The 24838-nt window shown below is 46.6% G+C and overlaps 1 protein-coding gene across 2 annotated transcripts; it reads right to left on the bottom strand.

Annotated features, from left to right (window-relative positions):
- Positions 1 to 13116: 13116 nt before the first annotated feature.
- sult4a1 (sulfotransferase family 4A, member 1) lies at positions 13117 to 24682 on the bottom strand. Of its 2 annotated transcripts, XR_010327420.1 has the most exons (8): positions 24312 to 24682; positions 20639 to 20769; positions 20017 to 20097; positions 19081 to 19207; positions 18446 to 18540; positions 17968 to 18106; positions 16177 to 16280; positions 15482 to 15619 (listed from the first exon to the last, which is right to left on the bottom strand). XR_010327420.1 is itself a non-coding variant. In XM_064319197.1 (7 exons), exons 1-7 carry the CDS (start codon positions 24478 to 24480, stop codon positions 15507 to 15509), a joined length of 855 nt encoding a protein of 284 aa, XP_064175267.1. In that variant the 5' UTR covers positions 24481 to 24680; the 3' UTR covers positions 13117 to 15506. The 2 variants fall into 2 exon arrangements, 1 of the variants encoding a protein (XP_064175267.1); XM_064319197.1 differs by lacking the exon at positions 16177 to 16280 and having other exon boundaries at positions 13117 to 15619; positions 24312 to 24680.
- Positions 24683 to 24838: the final 156 nt, after the last annotated feature.

Here is a 24838-nt window from a genome sequence, read left to right as displayed (position 1 = left end):
TAACTAAGAGCAGACTTCCGGAAGGTTCTTTTCTGTTACAGTTTGCATTGGGCCACTCATTTGCTGTCTTTGCTTGCGGAGAGGGGGAGAGAGAGAGAGAGAGAGAGACGAAGGAAAAGAGGGATGGAGAGAGAGCATTCCACGGTACAGACTGTCTACCTCTGGCAGAGGGCGAGAGCTTCCCTTACACACGTGTATGCACACAGCTGCCGCAGTTTGCTCCCGTTGTTGAGTGGTGAAATGCATCGAGTGAAAAACGAGATGTGGAGGATTGACTCGTTAACATCCAGCTGCGGAAATTAGAATTCGAGCGCAACAGATCTACTCCAGCATCTATAGCATCTGCTTGCAACCCCTTTTTGCGCCTTTTTATGCTATTATTATTTTTTTGACGTAACGCGTGACCTAAAAAAAAAAAAAAAAAAAGTACTAAAAATTAGCATTAGGGCGTGCTGTTCCCCTGCTGTGTGTAAAGTTAAAAGCAGGATTGTGTTTCACCCCCCCCTCCCCCGTCCCCCCGTCCCCTCCTGTTGTTTTGAAACAACAAAAAAATGACCCCATTACAAAAGAAAAAAAAAATGGAGTGAAATCCATTGGTGGCCAAACAAACTAGTTTACTTGGAAGAACAAAGGGAAAGGGCGCCGTGCTGGTGCCGCCGGGGGCTACGCGCTCCGAGGACTGTGCCGTCGGCTCTTGTTGCCATGGAGAAAACCCGCGCGCGCGCGCCTCAGTTTCGAGAGCGGCTTTGTTCGCTACCTTCGCCGAAATTAGTCGTAATTAACAAGGCTACTCTGGAGATTATTTTCTGGGCAAACGTTTTAATTAAAAATTTGTTCTCTCCGTCGTGTGAATGATATTTCGGCAGTTAGTGCCAATTTCCTGAGCCCGGCGTCCTCTAACTGAGGCTGGAAGCGCTCCAGTATGCCTCCGTCGGAAGAGAGTCCGCCATCCCGGCTCAAACTGTCACGCGCAAGCGGCAGAACGCGGCTCTTTTCTCTCTAGGTGTCAGATACTTATGCGCTTCTGGTTTCAGCTCCAGGGCTCACCGACACACAGTGGCTTCAATATACAAAGAAGAGAGACTGAAAGAGAGAGAGAGAGGGAGATGGCGAGGGAGACGGAAAGAGAGAGAGAGATGGAGGGAGGGAGGAAGAGAGGCCTCATACTGTTGTTTTTAGCATTGTGACCTGGATTTGGTCGGATGTCAGTCTGTTGAAGAAGGGGACTTTGACTGCAGTCGTCCTTGCTTCCTTGTTGAAGCTTCCTCTTGTGTGGATCGACAGCATCCCAGTTTGAAGCTGCAAAAGTTTTTTTGTTTTTCCCCCAACATGTACATACAGTACGATTTGCATTTTGAGGGTTGCAGCTATTCTGGTTATCTGCTGACAACTTATAGTTTTAGTGCATTGCACCACGATGCACAGCCTAGCTTCTTCAGACACTGTGCTGTGTTTGCAGTCATGCCATGATCAATCCACTCTCTCTTTTATCACCCATCACTGTGTGCTGTAATTGAGTAGAATTTAACTAGGTTATTATTCCCTCTGTATCTGACTTTGCAAACTTTCAGTGCCCAGTTTGTGCAATGCACAGTTTTAGTAGTGCCCAGTTTGTGCAATGCCCAGTTTGTGCAATGCACAGTTTTTGCAATGCCCAGTTTGTACAATACACAGTTTTAGCAGTGCCCAGTTTGTGCAATGCACAGTTTTAGTAGTGCCCAGTTTGTGCAATGCCCAGTTTGTGCAATGCACAGTTTTTGCAATGCCCAGTTTGTACAATACACAGTTTTAGCAGTGCCCAGTTTGTGCAATGCACAGTTTTAGTAGTGCCCAGTTTGTGCAATGCACAGTTTTTGCAATGCCCAGTTTGTACAATACACAGTTTTAGTAGTGCCCAGTACAAAAAAAGATCGTAGCTTACTTTGTTTTTTTTTTACCAGGAAAATGTTTTTCCCAAGAAGAAAAATACAGTTTACAAGATGCAGTAAGATGCTTTTCTGGTCATAATTATACGAGCATACAAACAGGACTGATGTATTAAAGTAATGGATTTCTATGCCTTGCTGTATTTTGTCATTTTTAGTGCTTTTTAGTTACAGGCTCATAATTAGGTTGCCAGTGTTCAGCCTTTATCAAAACTTCATTTAATTTCTGTCTGAAGAACATCTGATTCTGGCATCTTAATATATACCTCATCATAGCCCAGACTAATGATTCAAGGAGCAAAGCCCAACCCTTTCCCCGCCCGCCTAAAGACTAATTAGAAGGCAGTGAATATGCGGTCAAGGTCTCTCTCTCTCTCTAGCTGTCCATGTGGTCATGCTGTGTCTGCCTGAAATAGGTTTACTGAATATCTGTCTGCCCTGCTACTGTCTGGAATAGTACCGTTGACCACGTGGTCATGCTCTCTTGGTCTGAAACAGCACTACGGTCCATGTGGTCTGCCTTGGCATGACGCAGTCCCACTGACCACGTGGTCCTGTGGTCACGCTCTCCTTTTGTGCAACATTAGCCTTAGCTTTGTGATCGTTCCCTTTCTCTGTTCAAAAGTCTGGACTCCCCGAGCGCAGGTAGGTTCTGGCTGTGTTTGTGTTCGGTGTCTGGTGGCCTGGCCTTGGAAAGTCCTGGTTGCTTCAGGGGGAGCGGGTTGGGCTGGATCCTGGGACACAGATTGTGCTGCTGTGTCTGTCCACCCCGATTCTGTTCCAGCAGATAAAAGCACCTGGTGGCGCTGCATAAATTCCTCACAATCTGTATCAAAGCAACTGGCCAGAGGAGTTCAGAACATAAATATTTAGCCTTAGAAGGCTTTTTGAACTTTTGAACCCATTACTGCGCAATTAAAAAATTAATATCTCTGTCTTTTTTTTTCCTTTAACCAAATGCTCAGAGTACTATGACAGGGCTGGTGCTGCCTGAGAAGAGGAAATGAACTACAGAGCGGAGAATCGCCCATATCGTGGGCTCGGAGACAGATGGTGCGGTGTGTGAATAGTTTGTTGGATACAGAGTGTGAATCTTCCCTTGCGTGTTTGGTACAGAATGTGACCAGTCCCCTGCACGTTTGGTGCGGCACGTGATTAGTCTCTTGTATCTTTGGTGCAGTGTGTGATTAGTCCCCAGTGTGTTTGGTACGGAGTGCAATTAGTCCTTTGTGTCTTTGGTGCAGAGTGACATTAGTCCCTTGTATGCGTGGTACAGCGTGTCATTAGTCCCTTGTATGCATGGTACAGTGTGTGATTAGTCCCTTGTATGCATGGTTCAGATTGTGATTAGTCCCTTGTATGCATGGTTCAGAGTGTGATTAGTCCTCAGTGTGTTTGGTGTAGACAGTGCCGTGTGCGCAGGGGGGGATGTACGGGACCTACGGATATTGAAGAGCTATCAGAGAGCTAAAGAGCCCACTGCGCTCCACTGGTCCTGTGGCTGGTGCCGGTGGCTCCAGGCATCATCAGGAGTGATGGAAGAAGAGAGGAGAACAGAAGCTAAATATAACCCCCTCACTCTGGGGTAATCACTGTCTGCCGTCTCCCATCTCCCAAAGAACCTTCCACTTAACTGCGTCCCTATTGGAGCCGTCTGGCTTTTTTTGTCCTTTTTTTTTGTCCTTTTGGCAAGCAATTAGTAAAACCAGGAAACGGAACACAGTAAGTAAATCTCACCCCCCCGAGCAAAGAAGAGCGCAGCGGTTGGGTGTAAAATTAGGATGAGGCAAGTCACCACTGTCCGAGATGTGCAGTCTCAAAACCAGGAGCGCTTTTCTTTCAAAACCTGTTTGCGAGTTCCGCAGAAAACAGCAGGACATTTCCTTTGTGTGTGATATTGTGGGGGTAAAAAAAAAAAAAGAAGAAATATCTTAGAATCTCAAAAAATGCATCTGACAAGCATAACAATTAACAATGCACAAAACCCTGTCTTCATTAAGCTGAAATGCTTTAATCAGTGAAAGGAGGGGGAAAAACGTGCACCCCAGCACACTTACAAAAAAAGATCAAATGAAATGGAGTGTATTAAAACAGATATGAATACAAGAACCACCCCCTCCCCTAACAACAACAAAAAGAACTACTTCGAATATCAGCTAATTAAGAGTGTGTTTAAAATCACAAAGGGAAAACGGGGGATGTCTTAAACAATTAATGAGCTGAAGCAGAAAGGCCTGGTCTGAGTCTCTCCATCTTGTCTTCCCTCCTCCTCCCCGCCCGGCCCCCCGTTCCACCTCTCCCTTCTCCCCTCGCGCTGAGGCACACCAGGCGCCGTCCTCTCTCCAGGCCACGCCAGAATTTCCCAGCAGGCACCTGCACGCCGCCTGGCAGCGCTTCGGGCCTGGCATTGCGTCTCACGGAGAGAGGGAGGGAGAGAGAGAGAGAGAGAGGGAGAGAGGGAGAGCTGTTCCTGCCGCTCCACTCATAAATGAATAAAATTCCTTGCTTGTGTTTACCGTTGTGTTTAGCTTTAATGGCCGGAGTCAGCAGGAGTCGGACGCGTTTAGGAAGTATAATCCGTCTGAAAGGCGCTCGATTATCTCATGTTGCCGTAGTGGCCTGAGGGGGGGGGGGGTGGGGGTTCTTTAAGGTGAACTGGGACCAAGATCCAAGAGCCTTCTGCGGCTCGAGGACAGAAGGGGAGAGACGCGCAGACTTGAGAGAGGCGGAGCCTGGCTGTGAGATTATGCGGCGATTCATCCCCGCGTCCGCACCCGGCGTGCCGATTCCCCGCTGTTGAGTGACGGGCCGTGGGAGGAACGGCGTGTGGCGGTGCGTGCCCCCCCCCCCCCCCCCCACCCCTCACAGGCCCCCCTGCCAGTGAAGTGAAACACAGAGCCACACATTCACTCCCATTCCTACATCAAGGACTTTGTTTTTTATACCACCCCCCCACCGTCCCCACCAAACACACACACACACACACACACACGCTCACGCACGCACACACACAATCCCCACCGTTATTTATGACGCTATCAGCCGTGATAAATCCGCCGCACTCTGCGGAATAGGTTTAGAGCGTCTTGTAAACAATTTGTAAGGACAGCTCCGGAGAACGCCAGCTCTGCTCCATCTGTGTAGCGCCGGCGCTGCCGGGCAGGTTAACCTCTCCTGTCAGGATGAGTTACGGTGCGGAGACGAGCGGAGAGGCGCTGAACAGAGGGATGAAAGGGAGAGAGAGAGAGAGAGACAGAGAAGAGAGAGCGAGTGAGAGAGAGAGACAGAGAGAGAGCGATTGAGTACTGACAGAGGGCTGCTACGTAGTTCACTCGTCTGACAATTAGGAAGGGAGAAGGTACCGACCACGGGGAGAGAATTTGCCGGCTGATGTATCTGTAGAAATCCCATAATGCTTCACACACATCCTCCTAAGACCCGACAATTCACAAGTCTCTGGTCTCGATTTCAAGACCCGTATATTCTACTGTGCTGAAACCTAAACTAAAAGGGACATTCCATAAAAATTAATATTTTAGAAAATATTTTCCCATGTTTTTTGTCATCCAAGATCCAAGAAAAAATGTTTGAATTGCAGGGTCTCATGAGGACATACAGCATGCAATTGTCTCATAATATATGCAATAACATCCATATGATTGTATTATTATGTCACATACATATATGCAATCATTCACTGTATTTGTGAGAGGCTTATTTTGATTGACATGACTGTCCTCCGTGGGAAAGCGTCATTTTGTTAACAACGGTTCGGAATTCTGGGCACTTTCTTTACATGACCCAGGATGGGGTTGAGTTCTAACATAAGTCTGGTCCTCTCAGTCAAGCCTTATAGTAATGCTGTTTCACCACCAGGTGAGGTTGGGTTTTACCGATGGATTTTACTCTTCAGGCTTCAGTCAAAGGGTTTAGTCACAGCCAGGGGTGTGCAATCTTAAGACTTCAGTAATGTTTTACCCCTGAGGGTACTCTTGGTGGCCAGTTTTGTTAGTTTTTTTAATTTTTATTCAATGCCATTTGCCTAGCAGTTCACTCATCTTTACAGATTGACAGCAAGAGCCCTGAGGCCTAGACTGGCAGCCATCTTGAAAGAGCCTGAAGTCTCTTTGTCCCGGGAGCTTCAGCGTCTCCAAACTGTGCGTAAGTGATGAGCCTGGGTGGGCTGAGCGGCCGCACTTCTCATTATGTGTTCCTGTGTTATTGTATTCAGGGAAACATAAATTCAGTGTTTGTCCACACAGCTCACACTGCATTGTAAACAGGGATAACTAAAAACAAAAAAGAGAATGGGGGAGGGTGGGTGGCACTCATGGGAAATGTAGTTTGCATTGCACTACAAAATGATTGAATACCAGCGAATGTGATCTGCTCCTGAGCGCTGGTGTGCTGACACAGGCACACACACACACACACACACACACACACACGGGTCCACGCAGTCGGACCCAACTGCGTCTGTGGGTAAAAGTCTTCTGTTTTAATTAAATATTGATGCGTGAGGAACGCGAGCGCGGGGTAAACATCTGTGAGCGGGGACATTTAATCAAACGTCGGGGCCCATCACTCATTAGCGAGCGCAGATGTTTTCCGTACCGTACCTCATCCGAGACCGAGCCGGCGTCTCGTCTCGTCTGAAACCCCGCGCCGCGAACGCCGCCAAACGCTCCCCCTGAAATATCCGGGGTTCGATACCGTGTCGCCGCGTCCCCGGACCGGCTGGAACGAGGGTTCGAATGCAGGCGAAGCGACCTTTGTGTGTTCCCAGACCCGGTCATAACCGTGTCGTCACCCTATTGACATTAAAGAAGGTTTCTGTGCTCGTGGAGGGCTGGTTTAGCAGTGGCTGCCCGTGTGCTTTTCAGAAGAGAGCATGCGCTGGCTGGAACTTCACTGGATTTTCATAGAACGTAGCAGCATTTGAGATCAAAAATGAAAGTTGATGATCTAGATTGGGAGAAGTTTTTTTTTTTTTAAAGATTGGGGTTTGAAAAAAAAAAAAAAATGTTTTCCTGCAATATGAAAAAATATGATAAACATGCACCTATAGATGGTTGGGGAAGTGCTTACAAAGCTGGTTTGAATCAGAATAAATTACACGAATAAGACTTCAGCGAACCCAAAAACCTTGCTGAGAAACCCTCCAAGGTATTCATTTGCTCTGTGATTTAATTGAGTATTTTTTTTTTCCTTCCAATTTCATTACACGCAAAAAAATAAATAACACAGCCTACTTAATATCTGGAACATTTGAGATGCGCATATAAGGGAACAAAGGATTTCTACATTCCTCCTACACCCACTGCTTAATCCCCGTTCAATACAAATGGACATATTTTCCCTCAAAATGGGGGATGCTTATTTACGGATCAGCCATTTTCTACCGGTTTTCTGGTTGGTGGGTAGAATGGTTCATTTTGACGGTAGACATTTTCAACTCTGTTGTACTGTAAAGTGATTATACTGCCAGATACATCAATGGGGATTATATATTTGAGTTTTTTTTATTTTATTTTTTAAAAAGAAAAAGATCTTTGTTGCCATGGAGTTCCGTGCTCAGCCGGGGTGGAGGTAATTTGAGGGACACTTGCAAAAAATCCATTTCGAAATCTTGGTGCTTGACACACTCAAGCGTTGAAATCCAAATAAGTCTCAGTTGTCTTGTTTTTTTCCCTCTCAGAGAAGATGAGGTTTTCAGTCTGACCCAATTCAGTGATTTCGAACATAATCTCAGTTATTTCAGCCTACAGTAAACGGGTTCTGCGCGCGAGTGATTTTAGGCCTGTTTACGCTTGCTTTTTAAGGGACAAATATCCAATATCTTGGGGGGGGGATCTCAAATAATTGTGGTGTGACAGCAAACAGTCACGTACGAATTTGAATCACCTCTGGAGCTGGCCTGCATTGAATTCCACTAGTCTTCGAATCCGAACGTAAACCTTTGAACGTTTCTGCATCGTCTCCTGTTGCCGATAATCTACTGACAAGTAACATCGCATAATGAGCACGCGGGCTTTGCGAGGACGTCCCGTTGCTACGCTGGACAGGGGAACGGAAGAAATCCGAGGTTACCTGCATGCGACAATTTGGAGAAAAGAAATCGATTCGAGGCGTGATACAGAAAACGAGGATCTGTGCGTCTTTGTTTAGAGGCAAGAGGTGTATGCGAGCGTGTGCCTGCTTGTGCATAAGTGAGAGAGAGAGAGAGAGAGATTTAGGACACAATGCAGTACAAAGGAAACCGTGGGCAGGAGCGTGGAGTGATGTTCACAGCACTCTACGTGCGGGAGCTGCGAGTTTGAATCCCACCGCGGGACACTGCTCCGCATACGTCTTTGGGCGAGGCACCTGAGGGCCCTCTGTCCTAGAAAAAAAAAACCCAAGCACCCGAGCGGGGTGAAAAATGTGAAATATGCGTGATTTTCTTTTTCCTGAATATACTCTACGACCGTACATGGATTAGAACACAGTTAAGACATTCATCTCTAGCAAAAAACTAGACCAGCATACCAACGTTGTTACATTTGCTTGCAATATTTTATTATTATATTATATTATGAAAACAAAATTAGCTCAGAAATATCCCACTGTGATGACAGGAACTGCCAAGTATCAATGTTCACAGGACACACCTCACTGTAGATCTGCACACCGTTTTTGTGCAGGACAAAGCCAGGAACCAACTCCAATTCCCCCGGGGGGCATCTTGGGCACAGCCAGCAAGTGGGATTTGTGGCCAGCGGGTAGCGGGGCGGACCTGTCCTAAATCTCCCCCCTTTAATCGCAGCGAACGATTCGCCGTCGTCGTTAGCGCCGAGGGAGTCGCGACCCCGCGATTTACCGGTAAGTAATCGACACACACACACACACACACACACACGCACACACACACACACCTATTTTGGTACATCATAATCAAACGGCAGCGTCTCTCATGTGGTGGCCCACATCCAGTCGTCACGAGCCGGACCCGAGAGAGGTCTGCGGTTTTTTTTTATTATAGATCACACACCTTCCAATTAACACTGGGGTTAAATAAAACATTAACGGAGCGAGAGGAGACGTTAGCCGAGGGATATGAGCACGCGGTCCGTCGGATATTTTTACCGTGCGTCCCAGCAGTCTACCCGTAGTTTTAGAATTCAACTAATTTTTTGTATTTTTTTTATTTGATCTTTGTAAAATTGTCTTGCTGGGACCTGATTTTCTGAATGTTACCTGTCTACCTGTCTACCCTGAACCCCTGGCACCTTTTTGTCATATCTATGTTTGTATCCTGTCTTGTGTCAATAATGTTTTTAATATGCACCTGCCCAGGGACTACAGATGCAAATGAGATACTTTGCTAACTACTCTGGTGCAACTACTAAGTTGTGCAAGGACCCTGCTTAAACAAACTAAACTAAACCTGACTAACTTTGGTTCCAAAAGTTTTTGTTGTTTTTTTTTCCTGCTACTAACTCTTATGGCTCATGTTGTGGACTGTGCAGACAACACAGCCATGTTAGACAGCACTGGACATAAGGCTTATAAGGGCTTATAACCTATTTATAACCGTCAATAACAAACAGTATTATATTAATGAATGTGTCTCTGCACGTGTCCCCATCTTCCCCGTATTCACAGAAACCCCATTCAGCTCGGGAGTATTAGCATCGGTATGTAGGTCTGACGTGCTTACCTTAAGACAACTCCAGGATTTACTCTCGGCAGTTATTTGAGTTTACAAAATATCCTTTCACACACAAAGTGGCAGCGCGCCTGTTTAATTATTGATCTGAAGAACAAAAAAAAAAACTTTTGGTTCTTCCTCTTTCCGTCCACGGAGCTTTGAGTGCTCAGAGCACAGGAGAGAGAGAGAGAGAGAGAGGTAGAGAAAGAAATAAAGAAATAGAGAGAGAGAGAGACGGACGTGTCTGGCGTTCTCTGTCTCAGCACTCGGTGGCTTCCTCATCACAACGTTGCGAGAGTAACAGCTGCTGCTCCCGCGGCCGTCTCTCAAAGTAAACTTTTAATAAGTCAGGGAGTCTTTCAACCAACCAGAGATAAATAAAAAAAAAAAATAAAAAACATAAAAAATAAAAAGGGGGGCCTTGATGTATTGTGTGTGGAAATGCGTGTGGAAGAGACGAGCGAGCGGGCAAGCTGTCGGGCGAGAGCGCTGAGACGGAACAGAAAGGAACGGCGGAGACAATTACACCCATGCAGCAGAGCAGCAGCGCTGCAGCAGAGCGGCAACGCTGCAGCAACACAACCGCATGCATGCATGTGCACACATGCATGCATACACTCACACACAGACACATACATAACACACACCCAGACACATCAGACATGGTCATAACACACACCCAGACACATCAGACATGGTCATAATACACACACAGATGCATCAGGCACATACATAATACACACAGACACATCAAACACATACATAATACACACGTGCACACATCAGACACACACAACACACACAAACACACACACACAGACACATCCAACACATTCATAATGTACAAAGACACATCAGACGCATACATAATACACTGAGCTCAATCTACCATACCCTTGTACAATATTATAATCATTATAAAATGTAAACCATTAAAGCAACAAGCAACACTATTAGTACATTTAGTACATGTGCTGTAGTAGAGCCAGTGGTAATAATTGCTGTAGTATCTGTGGTAGCAGTGCTAATAGTCTTTCCTTTCAGCACTTAATTAACTGAAGGGAATGTTTCACATTTTTATGGGAATTATCTTAGGTCTATTTTTATATGAAAATCACATTCCTTTGTGTGAAATCTTCATTTAAGCGTGCAGTAGCTCTTCTGCACGCAACACTTGAAGTACTACCCTTGAGAGAGAGAGAGAGAGAGAGAGAGAGAGAAATGGAGAGAACAGGCACAGATCCATCGATACACCTTGTCAAAGGACGGGAGGGCAGTGGGTGGTATGATAGGAGAAATGTCAGGTGGTGATTGTTCTGAGCAGTGAGCTCTTTGCTCTTTGATTGCACCTGTTCTTTCAAACCGGCATCTGTCAGGATCGGTGAAGCTCACCGGGAGGGGGCATTGGGAGAAACACTGTTTTACGCCCCAACCCCCCCCCCCAATCCCGCCCCCCCTCCACCGTCTCTACTTCACTAGCACTGAAGGGATCCTGTTCCTCTACAAAATAAGCACACAGAAGCGAGCGGACGGACAGGGGTACGCAGTGATTTAGGGCCGATGTTCCCTGTGGTCCCTGGGAGAGAGGGGAAGGCAGTAACGCTCTCTATGCTGATGGAGACAGTACTGCGAGGAAGGGAACTCCTTAAATCTTAAATTTATCGCGTGTCACCCCACCTGCGTTTTTATCTGCGGTGCAGCTCACTCAAACAGAGCTCCGTTCTGTGGTGGCAGTGTTTCTGCTGCTTTTCTTCCGTTATGTTTTTTATTTTATTTATTTATTTTTTTTGCATCTTTTTCGGGTTCAGCAATTCATGCTCGGGGACTTCGGCGGTAAATCTCATCGCTGTCCCTGCCAGAAGATGGAGTTGTAAACTGTGGCCGAGATTTACGAGGAGGCACCATTTGAGCACGCGTTGTGCGGCGCTATAACCGAGCGTGCTTATGGGAATGTTCCGCGGTCTGAACCGCCATCTCCTCCCTCACACGTTTCTCTGGTTACCCTCTGCTGACATCTTCTGGCTAATACAGAGAGTCCTCTAGGATCTGCAAGACATTTACAAATGTGATGTGCATAATATTATGATTTAATTTTTTTTAGTCATATTCATAGCCTAAATTTTTTTTGGTTTAGATTTAGTTCAGATCACTTTTTTGCTACAAACATTACTGACTTTTCAGGTGTCTTTTAATCCAGAATATCTGAACAGCACCCATGTTTATTCATGCCTACATTAGGCTACATTGTACTATGAGAATGGATATTTTTATTTTATTGTAAAGATAACGTCCTCCAGTAAAATATTTTAACCCTTTGACGGGTAGGTTTTCTACGAATGTCTTTGGAATGCCTGTGTTCTAGAACTCCACTGCTTTCAGTTACCAGTAGGGACTGTGACATCAGCAATAGAATTTTCATTTAAGAACATTCTAATCACATATTTGTGATCTTACACCTTAAAGGGTTGAAGGTGTGTGCATGTGCACTACGGGGATGCACATTGATTGAAAGAGACATTCCTCCACCTGAAGATTCCTAGTTTCCTAGAGGACGATAGAACTGTCAGTCACTGGATTGAAGGTTAACAGGAGTCAATTGGAACTGCCGCTGGTAAAGCTTCTACAGGCCAGTTTCCTGTCTCGTCTTCACTGTCACGGCTGTATCAAAAACAAGGGATCATCTGCCCAGAGGCTTAAGACATTGTGTACCCCCTTACGTGTATTAATGGGGACTAATCACACGCACGAACACACACACACACACACACACACGCACTCATACATGCCTGTGTAGCCCTTAAAAAAAACTCTCTCCTTATGGTGGCCAATCTGTGCCTCCTGAGTAATGATTGGGCTGGTCGCCCCCCCACCCCCCCACCCCCCTCTCGTGTCACACGCACTGCAGGTTAATTGCCTGCCACCCTCTCTGTCTCTCTCCCTGTTCTGCAAAGCGCCCACTCACCTTATTAGCGGCATGAGGCGATCGGCGGTTTCCATGTAAATTGGCCGCAGTGAGTTTGACTTGTGCACCCGCCTGCCATTGTGTGAGTGCTGCAGTGGCCCAGCGTGTCTGCCCAGAGCTATGTATAAAATCGCGTGTGAAACCCCATAACCCCATTGACATGTTTATGCATTTATTTTATTTATTTTTATAAAAACTTTCTTTTGGCATAGTTCAACCGTTTTGTTTTTTCTTTTAATGGTGGATTTTTGTGCCTTGAAGATTAATCTTTCTCTGTGGCGTGGGTGTCTGCAACTGTGATGGCTGAATCTTTTTTTTTTTTACCAGAAAAAACCCATTGAGTACTTTCCAAATCAACACCACTCAAACTTTTACCCTTACACTTGTATTCTCTCGAGCTGAAATAACTGTACATCTATTGCTTTTAGAAGCTGTTTTTGCTGAATCGACATGTCATTTCATTGATCACATTGGGTCATATGTAAAATACGTTTCTATGCATTTTCATGATGCTCAAACACAACCAGGAGGACGAGGGCTGAAGTCGCACATCTTTATTAAATAAATACAAGCAAGCCCAGGAAGCACAGTGCACAGGGACTTCATAAAATAACCGAAACCATATAAAAATATAACCCAGACTGCAGTGCGCCTGAAGAAGAGACTAAAACGACGGACAAAAAGTGGTCTCAGTCAAAGCTTTAGACATGCCTTTAGAAATGCAGAGTGTACAGTGTATACTGGTCTGCACTTTCGTCGAAGCCACGCGATTGAGACACAGTCGATGTCCAGCCTTAGCAGTGCTAATGGTTGGAGCGACCGGTGTGGCCGGGGGATTATTGCCGGACAGAGAGGATTCTGGGTGATGTTATCACAGAACACGGTTGCGCGCAGGAGGACGTTAACTGCAGATTCGCCCCGCACGGGCCGGCGAATGTCTCGGCGAATGTCTCGGCGTACGGCGAGGTTCTTGCCCTCGACCGCGATCCGGAGCGCGGCGACCCGCGGTTCCGTTCGGGTCAGACGAGGTGACTGGTTTTTTTTCCGCGTTCGGTCGCTCTCCAGATTTACGATATTTGTTCCCCAGACTTGGTTGTTTTCTCCCCCTAACGACTCGACTCGTAGTTCTTTGGGGTGCAAAGAAGGTTACAAATCGGTAAGGGAAAGGTGCTGACCTGGTCACAGCCAAAAAACGTATTTTTGGAAAACGGCGGTCGGGTGCCCGCGTGTTCTCGAGAGCGGCCGTCGGTGTGTGACGCGCTCAGCACCATCCGCACACGCGTGTCCCGATACATCCCCGCTGCGTTCCGCCTCAGAGCTCCCCCACACGTGTGCAGCCCCCTCCCTCAGGGAAATCAGTTAAGATCACATACTCATTTAAGATGTTTCACACACAATCCAGCTGCACAGTTGCACAGCTTTCTGCAAGATTATATTTTGTGAGCCAGACAGACTGTTGATGAGTAGGCATTGTTTCACCTGTGATCTGGAACCTCACCCCCAAACATTCTGGCTTGAAATATATGTATAGTATTTTGCTGGGTGGGGGTGCTTCTGGTTTCTGTTGGCTGTACAGGATCAATCACATCATTTTGAGGTGATGAGTCGGGGTTAGTGCCCTTTACCCCAGAGGGGGGTCACAGGTGCAGGGGCTGGGGGTTTGCTTCTGAGGGCCAGAACGCAGGGCTTCGGTGAGTTAAGCACCTACAGCTTACAAAAGGCAAACGTGACGACTGCTAGCTCTGCTACGGCCTGTCCATCCCAGCTAGTCAAACGCTGCGTGCGAACTGCTGTTAAAACATCGTGTGTCTTGTGATTTCGTTTTATTTGCAAACATGCCTTTGAAACGTAATCTTGTGGAAAAGAGTATGTGTGATCAGGGCCTTTTTAAAAAAAATAATAATAATCCAGCCGGAAAGTTTTGGGTTTGGGGGACGGCGGGAAACAAAAAGTGTGTTGCTGTGGCGTTTTTGTTTGCCCTAGACTCACTGCGATGCTGGGGAAAGCTGCGACAACCTTGCAAACGGGCGTGAAGGTACTGGCGTGACTCCGAGAAGCGTACACCTATCATAGGAAAACTGGACCGCAGTGACGGGATGGTGCCATGTTAGCGTCAGGAACGCGAGCTGAGAACGATTCGAAAAGCTCCAAAAGTGTGTGGACGGCCCTGAAGCTGACCTCTCCCCGTTTTATTTGACAGAAGACGACTCGAAAATACAGCTGATGGACCCCGGGGGGTACCCCCGTATCCTCTGCACCAGCGAGCGGACGGCGAGAGAGAGGGACTCCGATTGAAGTCGTGCCGTCGGCCCCCAGCGAAGACGCTTTCTGAGTAAGAGCCTGTGAACCCTGAGAAAATCTACCTCAACATAAACGCGCAGAAGTCCCAAACGTGTTTCCCTCGCGCTGTGGTGATGCGACGCCCGCAGATGAAGCGTAACGGCGGCGTCGCACGCTGCCGGGCGGCTCCGTGTTTTTACAGACGCGCGACTTGCTCGCCGGACCTCGCGTGACATCACAAACCTCAAGCGTCTTATTCAAGATTAACGTGGTCGAATGCTAGAGGGAAGAGGCTGTTCTCTTTATACATATATATATATTTACTGTATATACCAAACAGCAGAACAGAGACAGAACGGGTGAAGGACTGATTATGCAATAACACAGGTAAGCAGCAGAGGAATTAGGGTAGTCCCAGCAGGTGTGGTCATGGTTACGGTGTCGCGGTCATGGGCGGAGTCCTGGTTGTATGGAGCGGGGAAAGGCGGTCCAGCTGATGGAAGATGGGTGTGGTGAACAGTTGTTCGGTGAAGAGTCTGTGGAGCTCAGTGGTACATGCAGCGAGGGGTGGGGGGGTTTGGGGACTGGGGAGGGATTGGGGGGGTTGGGGGGGGGGCAGCGACGGCGGTGCCATTCCATTCATCGATTTCTACAGGCTGAAGTCGAAGCTGAGGTCGGACTTGCCGATCTTCTGCCTGTACACGGCGTCGAACTTCTCGTTCATGGAAACGGTGAAGATGTCCTTCCACAGACCCACGCGCCCTGGAGACACAGAGAGGGAGAGTTGGATGCACTGATGACGGGGTTTTCTTTTTTTTATTGAAAATAAAAGGGGAAGTCAGTCAGTCCGCTCTCCCCAGAGTCCACGGCTCCCCAGATCTTCTGAGTCCATCCACCCACTCAGTGAGTAAAAACATTCTGTGATCTACCCCTTATTGGAACGTTGCATACATTGTTGAAATATTGAATGAAAACGCACTTGCAGCTGCACTACGCATTGTACATAGGGCAGTTCAACAAGTGTAGTGTTTAATTTGACTGGTCTAAATGTGCCAGCTGCTTGCATTGAATACATTAAGTTTTAATTCGTCTTTTGCCTCGCTCTTAAAATCCCTGCAATATTTTGTAAACCTGTCTTTTCTTCCATTGTAACGGGTAACAACACGAACACCATTAATAAACAGAGGCTACAAATCCATCCACAGTGAAAGGGATTTGCCAGCACTGTGCTACTGTAGCTAATACTTCTCCGCTGCATATGAGCAGGCTCCATTTTGTTTTCTTAAAGTCCTTTGTGAAGTTCAGTGCTGGTGACTCACCTTGTGATTCTCTCAGCTCGTGAACGCACAGGCCATGCATTAGCTTCCACAATGACACAATTCGCTGTGTCAGCTCGGCCCCAATGAGGCTACGAATCCAAACGCTAAAAGGAACATAAATACGGGAAAAAGAAATCTAACAGAAATCATAAGACAAACGTGAATGATTTGCTGTCAACTGAAATAACAAAAAGCATGTGATACGATAGTATAATGATAAAATCATAAATGCAGAAACTATAATGATAACAAGTATAAAACATTCCAAATTAATGTCATATTAAAAAATGACTTGAAAAATATTAGGAAGCAAATTAAAACAACAAAGATGTGATGCTTTCAAAAGCTGTGATTAGAAACTTGAAAAGCGTAGCAAACCGGCTTGCCATGATTTCTATAGAAACAGTACATGAGGAAGGCTGCGTTTTCAATTCTGTGTATGTACACACATTCACCAGTAGGCGGCGACAGGAGAGCGGCTCCATTACTATGTAGAGTACAGGCTGCAGTTTCCATTTGAGTTATATAACAGGAGTGCATGTCGCAGTACGTCGGTTGAGTCATTCAGAACGAAACCTCACCAACGAGCAGAAAGAATTCAGAGGTGAATGTTCCAAGTGACACCTTGCCTTTGTGACACAAGACTCCTGTACGTCAGCAAAGAAAACTTGCTTGGCACAAGGCTTTTTGAAGTTTCTGCAAGAAGTAGTTGAACGCAAGGAATTCTGAGCAGCTTAAGAAAGAGAGATGTAATTTACAGTCAAGTCCTCATCATATTGCTTTAAAGGTGCCCTTTTTTTTCAAACACGTTCTGTAAGGAAACTTAAGGAGCCATGTGGCGCTTATTTACATCGTGTATTTGAGGGTTGCCCTCTACAGAGAAGGCCCTAGGGTTTCGGTTGCCCTAAACAAGAATTCCGTTGCGCTCTTCAGAGTACTCCAATGACACCCGCCACCTAAACCTTCAGCGGTGTGGCCCAGGGGATAGTCGTGGCCCTCTCTTCAGGGAGGAGGCACGCGTGCGAGGTTTGGCGGTTCATTCCCGCGGTGACGCCGCTGACGGGCGGTACGTGGCGCAGGCCCAGCCCGTGCTGAGGCAGCAGGGGGCAGCGCTCACTGCCGGCGTGTCTCAACGTATGCGAATGACTCACAGCTACCCTGTCTATTTATAGAGCGGCACAGGCGTGTGAAGCCTGTAACAGTGCACTGGGGGGAGAACAACACCGCAGAATGTGGACCCCCCCCCATATCATACTTTCACACACTGTGTTTACAATGGTAAGAATGTGCGCTCTTTATACTGTGAGTCTCCTGACTGGTACAGAGATGTAAATGCTATCAGTGTCTCGATCAACATCTGCATTAGGATCGCAGGTCCAAGCTTATGATCGGTTCACAGATGCTTTTTCTTTTTTTATTTTATTTTGAAAACTATATTTAACGCGTGGAGATAGTGGTGTGTTGTTTCAACGGGCCAGGAAGCTGAAAGATATTAACAGGGTTAGAGCTGGTGTTTGGAAGTGAGCTCGTTCATGTCTCTGTGGAGCTGGAACGCTGTGCGGTGCTGCTTCAGTGCATGAGGTGCGGTACCAGGGAAACGCACAGCGTTGTGGTGTTGGTGGAGATTTTCCAGTATGCATAAAAGCTCCCCTCTCTCACGATCCTCTTGAACCCCAAATGCTCCTTTACTCCCCTGTCCCGACCTCATACCCCCACCTCACCGTAAACCCCTGTCTCAGATTTACCTCCCTTTCTGCCCCCCCCACCCCCACCCCTCCAGGCTGTTCTTACCCCTGCAGATGGACAGTGCCTCCGAGCTGCAGCACTGGTCGATCAGCTGGTGGCAGCTCTCCACCATGGCCTCCAGCTGGGCCTTGTCGCAGGACACGCCCAGAAAGCGTGCCAGCTGCTCCACCAGCGTGCCCAGGTCCTGGGGTGGCACGGGAGGGGGGAGAGAGGGTGGCACAGGAGGGGGAGAGACCGCAAGAGGGCACATTTAAAGCTTTCAATGTATAGCCAAAAAAATTTTAATGACATGGTTTTGCCTTACACTTGACTTGGACATTGAATTCCTAGGATAAAATTACTTTTTTTTAAATCTAGATTTTGTTTGCTTTTTCCCCCCCACAGTCATATTTGTAGGGTCATCACTGAAACGTGTTCAGGGTTTTTTACAGGTTGTGTGTTAACTGGCTCCAGAGGGAGTCCCTCGTGTTGAAAAGCTATCAGATTACCGAACAGCCCTGAGCTTAGAGAGTTATTTATGTACCTTGTACATGTCTTCGTATTTCAGGAAGAGGACGTTGGAGTCCATGCGGTGTTCCCAGAATTCCTGCACGTGCTCGAACCAGGAGCCGTACCCCACTGCAAGGAGAGAGAGAGAGAGAGAGAGAGAGGGTCGCATGAGTTTCCCTGGAGCTGAGGCCTTCTCCTCTAAAACAGACTACTTTCACTCTGGAAGACATTGGGGGACACACTTCACTTTACACCTTGATTCTGGGCCAAACCAAAAAAAAAAAAAAAAGTTATAGACACAGACAGCACAGGTAGGTGCAGACAGGTGAGAGCGCAGGTGTGCAGGGATTTGAATAGCCCTGTGTAACAGCACAGGTAAGTGCAGACAGGTGAACACAGGTTAGCAGGGATTTGATAGCCCTAGTGTACAGCAAGTAGTGCAGACAGGTGACCGGTGTGCAGGGATTTGAATAGCCCTGTGTAACAGCACAGGTAAGTGCAGACAGGTGAACACAGGTGTGCAGGGATTTGAATAGCCCTGTGTAACAGCACAGGTAAGTGCAGACAGGTGAACACAGGTGTGCAGGGATTTGAATAGCCCTGTGTAACAGCACAGGTAAGTGCAGACAGGTGAGAGCGCAGGTGTGCAGGGGTTCGTGCGTCACTCACGCTTGTCGTTCATGAACCTGCGGCAGAACTCCTGGAAGGTGCCGCGGTAGCTCATGGTCCTCAGGGAGCGGTGGAACTGGTAGTAGGACACCACCAGGTCTTTGGGGTTCCGGGCCATGTAGATCACCTGTGGGACACGCCCCCACTGATCAGAACGGGTGAAGCGATGGGCGGCACGCATGCACGAACACAACTTCCTGTTTCCTGTTTCCTTTCAGCAGAGCGGCCTGAAAGCTTATCCAAACCCAACCCTTGATAAACTGAAACCTGAAAGATCAATTAACTAAATTTGAAACAAGGAAAAGTGTGTTTTTCACACGAGTGCTTTTCCATACTACCATGGCTATTATGCACAAGGTCAAATGCATTTGGAAAGTTTTGCATTGGAGTGGGTGTATAATTCTTGTCATTTCCATAAGGAAATGTATGTAATTCTGCACAGCCACAATGGCAGAGTTAGGTTTGCATTTCAACGTTGCAAATTCATTGGACATTCCCAAATCTTTCCTCCACCCACCCGTCCGCCCCCCGCCCCCGTTCTGTGTCCTGTAGCATGGGAGCTGTCCGGTGCTGAAAGGGACAGCTTCCTGAAAGGGGAACCTTCATCGCCCTGCCCAAAAACCACCATCCTGCCCCTCAACTTATGGGTGTCCATCAGAACTGCACTTGGGATCACATCCACCACTATGTCGAATAATGCTGACCACTGAACAGTTTCACTGACTCTGCAGGTACATCAACACTACAGCACACCTGTGTTTCAAAGACCATTTTGCATCTATGCTGCTGGGTATCTGAAAGGATCATAATTTAAACACAACACCTTCCCAGGCAACAGATAACATGCTGTGCTGTAGGACTGATTTTGGGGACGCTGACAGTGCTGAGGGACTGATTTTGGGGACACTAAGGGGTCCACTTGGCCCCGCTGCTCACCTTGGACTCCCCGTTGTGCATGGCGGTGGGGAGGAAGCGGTACGGCAGGTGGCTCTTGATCAGACGAGGTGAGGTCAGCTCCTGCAGCGACAGCGCGGAGGCAAGTCTTCAGCACGCTAAGCTACGGCACCAGTCAACACATGCTGCTCTCCAGTTTAAACAAGTAAAACAAATACACTTCTCTAGCCAAATTCCGATTGGCAAGTAGTATGAATGGAAATGTGTTCCAGTGCTGATTCATTAAGAGTGTTAAGCACAAATTAAAGGCGGCTGTTGTCATTAGGCACATCCTCTGATGCCGTGTTTACATCTGGAGATTTTTTTTATTGGAACTGTATTTTTAGACTTTTCAATTCGGCAACCTTCTCCATCTGTACAGTGCTCAGACAAGCACGCACTCTCCTCCAAAATATGTGCTGCCAACGGCCATTTTGTTCCACTCTGCAGTGCCCCAGGTGAGTTATGCAGTCCTTTGTTGGACAAGGACAGTTCATGGACAGCTGGGACAGGCAAAATGACTGCTGCTTTAGTCGTCTGAGCAGACCCGAGTCTGATTGGCCGGCTGTGACTGTGGAACAGCACGAGCAGCCAATGAGGGCACGGTGTGGGGGCGGGCTGGTACCTGGATGATGTCCAGGCCCGGCTGGGGGTACTCCAGAACCGGCAGCTGCTCGTCAATGTTCATCAGCCCGATCTCATCCGGGTCCGCCCCCTGGCTCACCAGGTAAACCACCTCCTGCAGCAGACTGGTTCCTGAGAGAGAGATAGACCTTTGGACTTTGATTCCCCTTTATAGTAGGAGTGTATACCACAGTAGGAGCGCATATACTTCATTAGGAGTGTACACTACATTAGGAGTGCACGCTGCATTATGAGTGTGCACTACAGTAGGAGTGCATACTACAGAGAGGTGCATACTGCAGTAGGAGGGTACACTACAATAGGAGTGCATACTACAGAGGGGTGCATGCTGCAGTAGCAGTGCGTACTACAGTAGGAGTGCACACTACATTAAGAGGTCACTGTGGAGTAGAGCGGCTCACCTCACATCACAAGCCCTTTAGAAACTGAAAAAAAAGACTCCTAACTTGAATAAACATGTAATTATATGGTGGAGTTTATCAGTATGGAGTTTTATCAGTAACATGCTGTAGTCCAGACTAGATAGCCCAGTATGACTCTGTGAGATATGTTGTCGTTGTTAGCGTAGCTCTAGCTGATAAGCACGGTTAGCACAGAGCAGCAGTGATCATTGACTGGGAGGATAAACTGCAGCAGCGGGGTGTGCAGCACTGGTACCCCACCATAAATATACTGCCTGTTAATCGTTAACACACTGGAGCTCTGCTACTGCTGCTGTGTGTGTGTGTGTATGTCTGCCTGCTTGTGTGTGTGACTGTGAGTGTGTGTGTGTGTGTGTGTGTGTGTGTGCATGCTTTGTGTATGTGTGGTGTGTGTGTGTGCGTGCATGCTTTGTCTGAAGATGTGAAAGAGCAGTAGGTTTAGGGAGAAAGAGTGAAGTTAGCTCTGCGCACTGCAGTGCTGGGGCTTTGGCTGCTCTCTGCTGCGCTGCTGCTGTATCTGTCCTGGACTCTGTGCCAGAATCTCTCCTCTCAACTCGAATGTTTCAATAATTCTGAGAGATGAAATGCTCTGAATGAAACCACTGTAAATGTTTGGCGCTCCTAAATGTAACTCATTGTGCAGATACACCACAGTTAAAATAAGTGTTCGGGGCAGAGGGTTTCTGGAAAACTTTTTTTTTTTCAGAAAACACTTTTTGATGTGCTCCCCCACCCCACCCTCCCCAACCAACTAGTTCTGATGTACTCCCATTGGCCAGCAGTGACAACACGTGCGCAGACGCGCACCAATTACATTGCAGCCAGCGCAAGTGGCTCACCATGTGCTTATCTCTCCCTCTGCCTTGCATGGCAACAGAAAGCACTGCACCCAAGTCACCAAACTATAGAGCACAGGGGTTAAAGAGGTGTAGGATTTCCTCAACCCCCCCCCCCAACCCCCCGCCCCGACACACACACACACACACACATCTCTGTGCAGGGACGCTTATTGCAGATTGTTATGTGACGCACTGGCTAGCTGAGATGCACTACATCTCTAATCTCAGGTCATCTTTCAGTCCCAGGGCAGAACTCACAGTGGAATCAATTTTTGAATGCGACCAACATACTTATTTTAGGACCCCTTTCTTTGAATAAACAGTGCAGGTCACTGAATGAATGGTACTACGCATTAGTGCAGCAGGCATATTTAAAAACTGCATAGACACGAGACTGATATAATTATGTCAGAAGGTCTGGGACCAAGCTGTGTGTTTTCGTCTCAGTGACAGAGACTGGTGTCTTGCAGACAGCACGGCAGGGAAATATTGATCGTTATACAATATGAAGACTGTTTAGCAAGTGCTATGTTAATGACTGAAGGAAAGAGGTTACTAAAGGTTATTAGCCTGATAGCCGATCATTCATGGCAACATCCAGCTGGATTAGATTAATGAAGTTATAAACATGATGTCAGCTGGCACTGACAGTGGTTCTGATTGCAGTACATGCATAATCACGCAAAGTACAAAGTTGAAAAAACCATGGTTTAACTTTTTTTTTTGTCTGGCATTTTTCAAACCACAATTAATTACAGTTAGTCGTCTCAGTATTTTTATTTTTTAATTAAATCAAATTATTAAATTAAATATTAGGAACTAGTGATGTCAATAGCTCTCCTCTTCTAAAGCAGCTGATCCACTTATCCTCTTATCCTTATCCTCCATGTCACATTTTGATTACAATCTTTTATGTTTTGATGTTTTATTTTTCATATAAATATATTTCTGTTGGAGAACATTTCATATATGTTTTAATTTGAATTGTTTTGTGTGTTTTAATCATGACAAATGTAATAAACTAACAATATTGGTAGACAAACGTAGGCCAGCATCGATATGAAAATATCAATATTGTAAAAGAATACTGGCACTATGTGCATTGTAACAAAAGCTGTGATATTTACCTCCGGATCTGCTACACTGTGACAACCCTCTGTTCCTTTAAAATCATGGTTTCATTACAAAATGCAATACAAATATAGGGGGACACGTGGAGAGGGGAAAAGCTTCATTGCAATTGGAATAAAAATAATAATCACAAAACAGCGCCCCGTCGGCTGGCGTGGGCTACTGCAACTGGTACCAGAGCGTGGGATGATCTGGACACTTGCCGCACGGTATTTTGGAGTGATGACACGTCATCCCTAACCGAAGTTCACAGTAACTGACCCATTTCATTTAGCAGATAATTTGAGCACACGTCGTTTCTGCAGGTTATCGCGTGATGACGGGTCTGGCATGCAAAGGGCACACCCATATGTTGACCTCTACCCCGATCTCGTGCATCACGCATTACTGCAATACTGCAGCAAACTATATGAGAGATAGACTTGATTTTAAAACTCGTTCGAGCTGTCTGCACGACAAAGCATGACCATATTCGGTCTTCATATAAGGAGAAGGATTGCGATGACCGGTTGTATAAGGCCTGACAGGTGTTTCATACTGCTATTATAATCAACCCCGTTGCAGAGGTATAAGCTTTTATAAACGCTTGTGTTTAAAGCGAACTGTACTCAGCCCCAGAATATTACAAAATAAAACAGAATCGTATGATGTGAGCGAAATAGCAATGTCCAGAGTCCATTATAGATCTGAACCAAAAAATGTATCAACAGCTCTGGGCACTTTTATCAGGGGTTTGTGTCCTCGAAATGTAAACACCATCTCCCATGTCCCTGGTGACTTGGGCCTCCTGGTACAATGTGGATGTTTAAATATATTCACGCGACACACTCAAGGATAACAATATTGTCATTAATAAATAAAGCATAATTTGTTAACTGTATAAGAAACCAGGGGCTTGAACGTTGTTACCGTATGTAAACATCCCCGTCTTTATTTATTTTGCGCATCAGTGTAGAGAAAGTAATTTTATAGAAATATGATAGGCTAGGTATTGGAGCGCAGAACTGTGCAATAGTTCGCAGTGCTTGAAACAAAAACGTCCTACAGACATATTTGAATGAAAAGCGACTAAAACAGCAGAATTAGTTCTTAAACTCGGAGGCAGCATAATCGCACTCTTAATTAGCTGGATATAATGAACAGCTTTCCCAATTAAACATGCATAATTAAGTCCGGTGCGGGTGTCTGTGCTTATTTTGTATGCCCGTGACAGCACAATTCAACACATAGCAACTATAGGACATCAATGAAACGCGCTTACCTGATTTAGGATAGGTGACTATCCATATGTCGCTACTCCTGAGAGAGAAGTTGGCAATTTCCTCCATCTTCCCTCTGCAAAAGGGAGGCAGCCTCACTCCGTTATATTCGAAATATTTACTCTCGAACTCTTGAGGGGTGCTTGGCGTTTCTGCCTCGCTCTCGGCCATGGTGATGCAGTGCTTGGTCAGGCTAGATTTTTTAAAGGTTGTCGGGGCAGAAAAACGATAAAATGTTTTCGCAACGGCCGAAATGTTCAGCGAAGACTTGCTGGTAAACCGTTGACCTTCAGCCAATCAGATGGCGATAAAGTGATGTAATAGGATTCGCTCTGTGATGCTCGAGATGATGCTGCGGCTGATGCCTTGCCTCAGCACCAACGCTGAGCCTCGGGCTTTCAGGGCGCGTGCTCACTAGCGTTCGCGTCTTAACCGGAAAAAAACACGCTGTCACTAGTAGAGGGCAGCTACACGCAGACACACATCTCAATGCATTTATTCGTATAGTATATATACTCCCTTGCATTGT

The sequence above is a fragment of the Anguilla rostrata genome, chromosome 19 (assembly GCF_018555375.3).
Source record: "Anguilla rostrata isolate EN2019 chromosome 19, ASM1855537v3, whole genome shotgun sequence".
NCBI classification, from domain to species: Eukaryota; Metazoa; Chordata; class Actinopteri; order Anguilliformes; family Anguillidae; genus Anguilla; species Anguilla rostrata.
This window is presented reverse-complemented; position numbering and strand designations above follow the sequence as displayed.

What these genes read in the sequence shown, in the direction of transcription:
- sult4a1 (XM_064319197.1), bottom strand. Translation starts at nt 24,480, where the DNA reads ATGGCCGAGAGCGAGGCAGAAACGCCAAGCACCCCTCAAGAGTTCGAG. An exon ending in CGGGCCTGGACATCATCCAG is followed by an intron (nt 20,098 to 20,638) that starts GTACCAGCCCGC and finishes CTGTCGCTGCAG; the next exon opens with GAGCTGACCTCACCTCGTCT. An exon ending in GGCACTGTCCATCTGCAGGG is followed by an intron (nt 15,620 to 17,967) that starts GTAAGAACAGCC and finishes CTGTGTCTCCAG; the next exon opens with GGCGCGTGGGTCTGTGGAAG.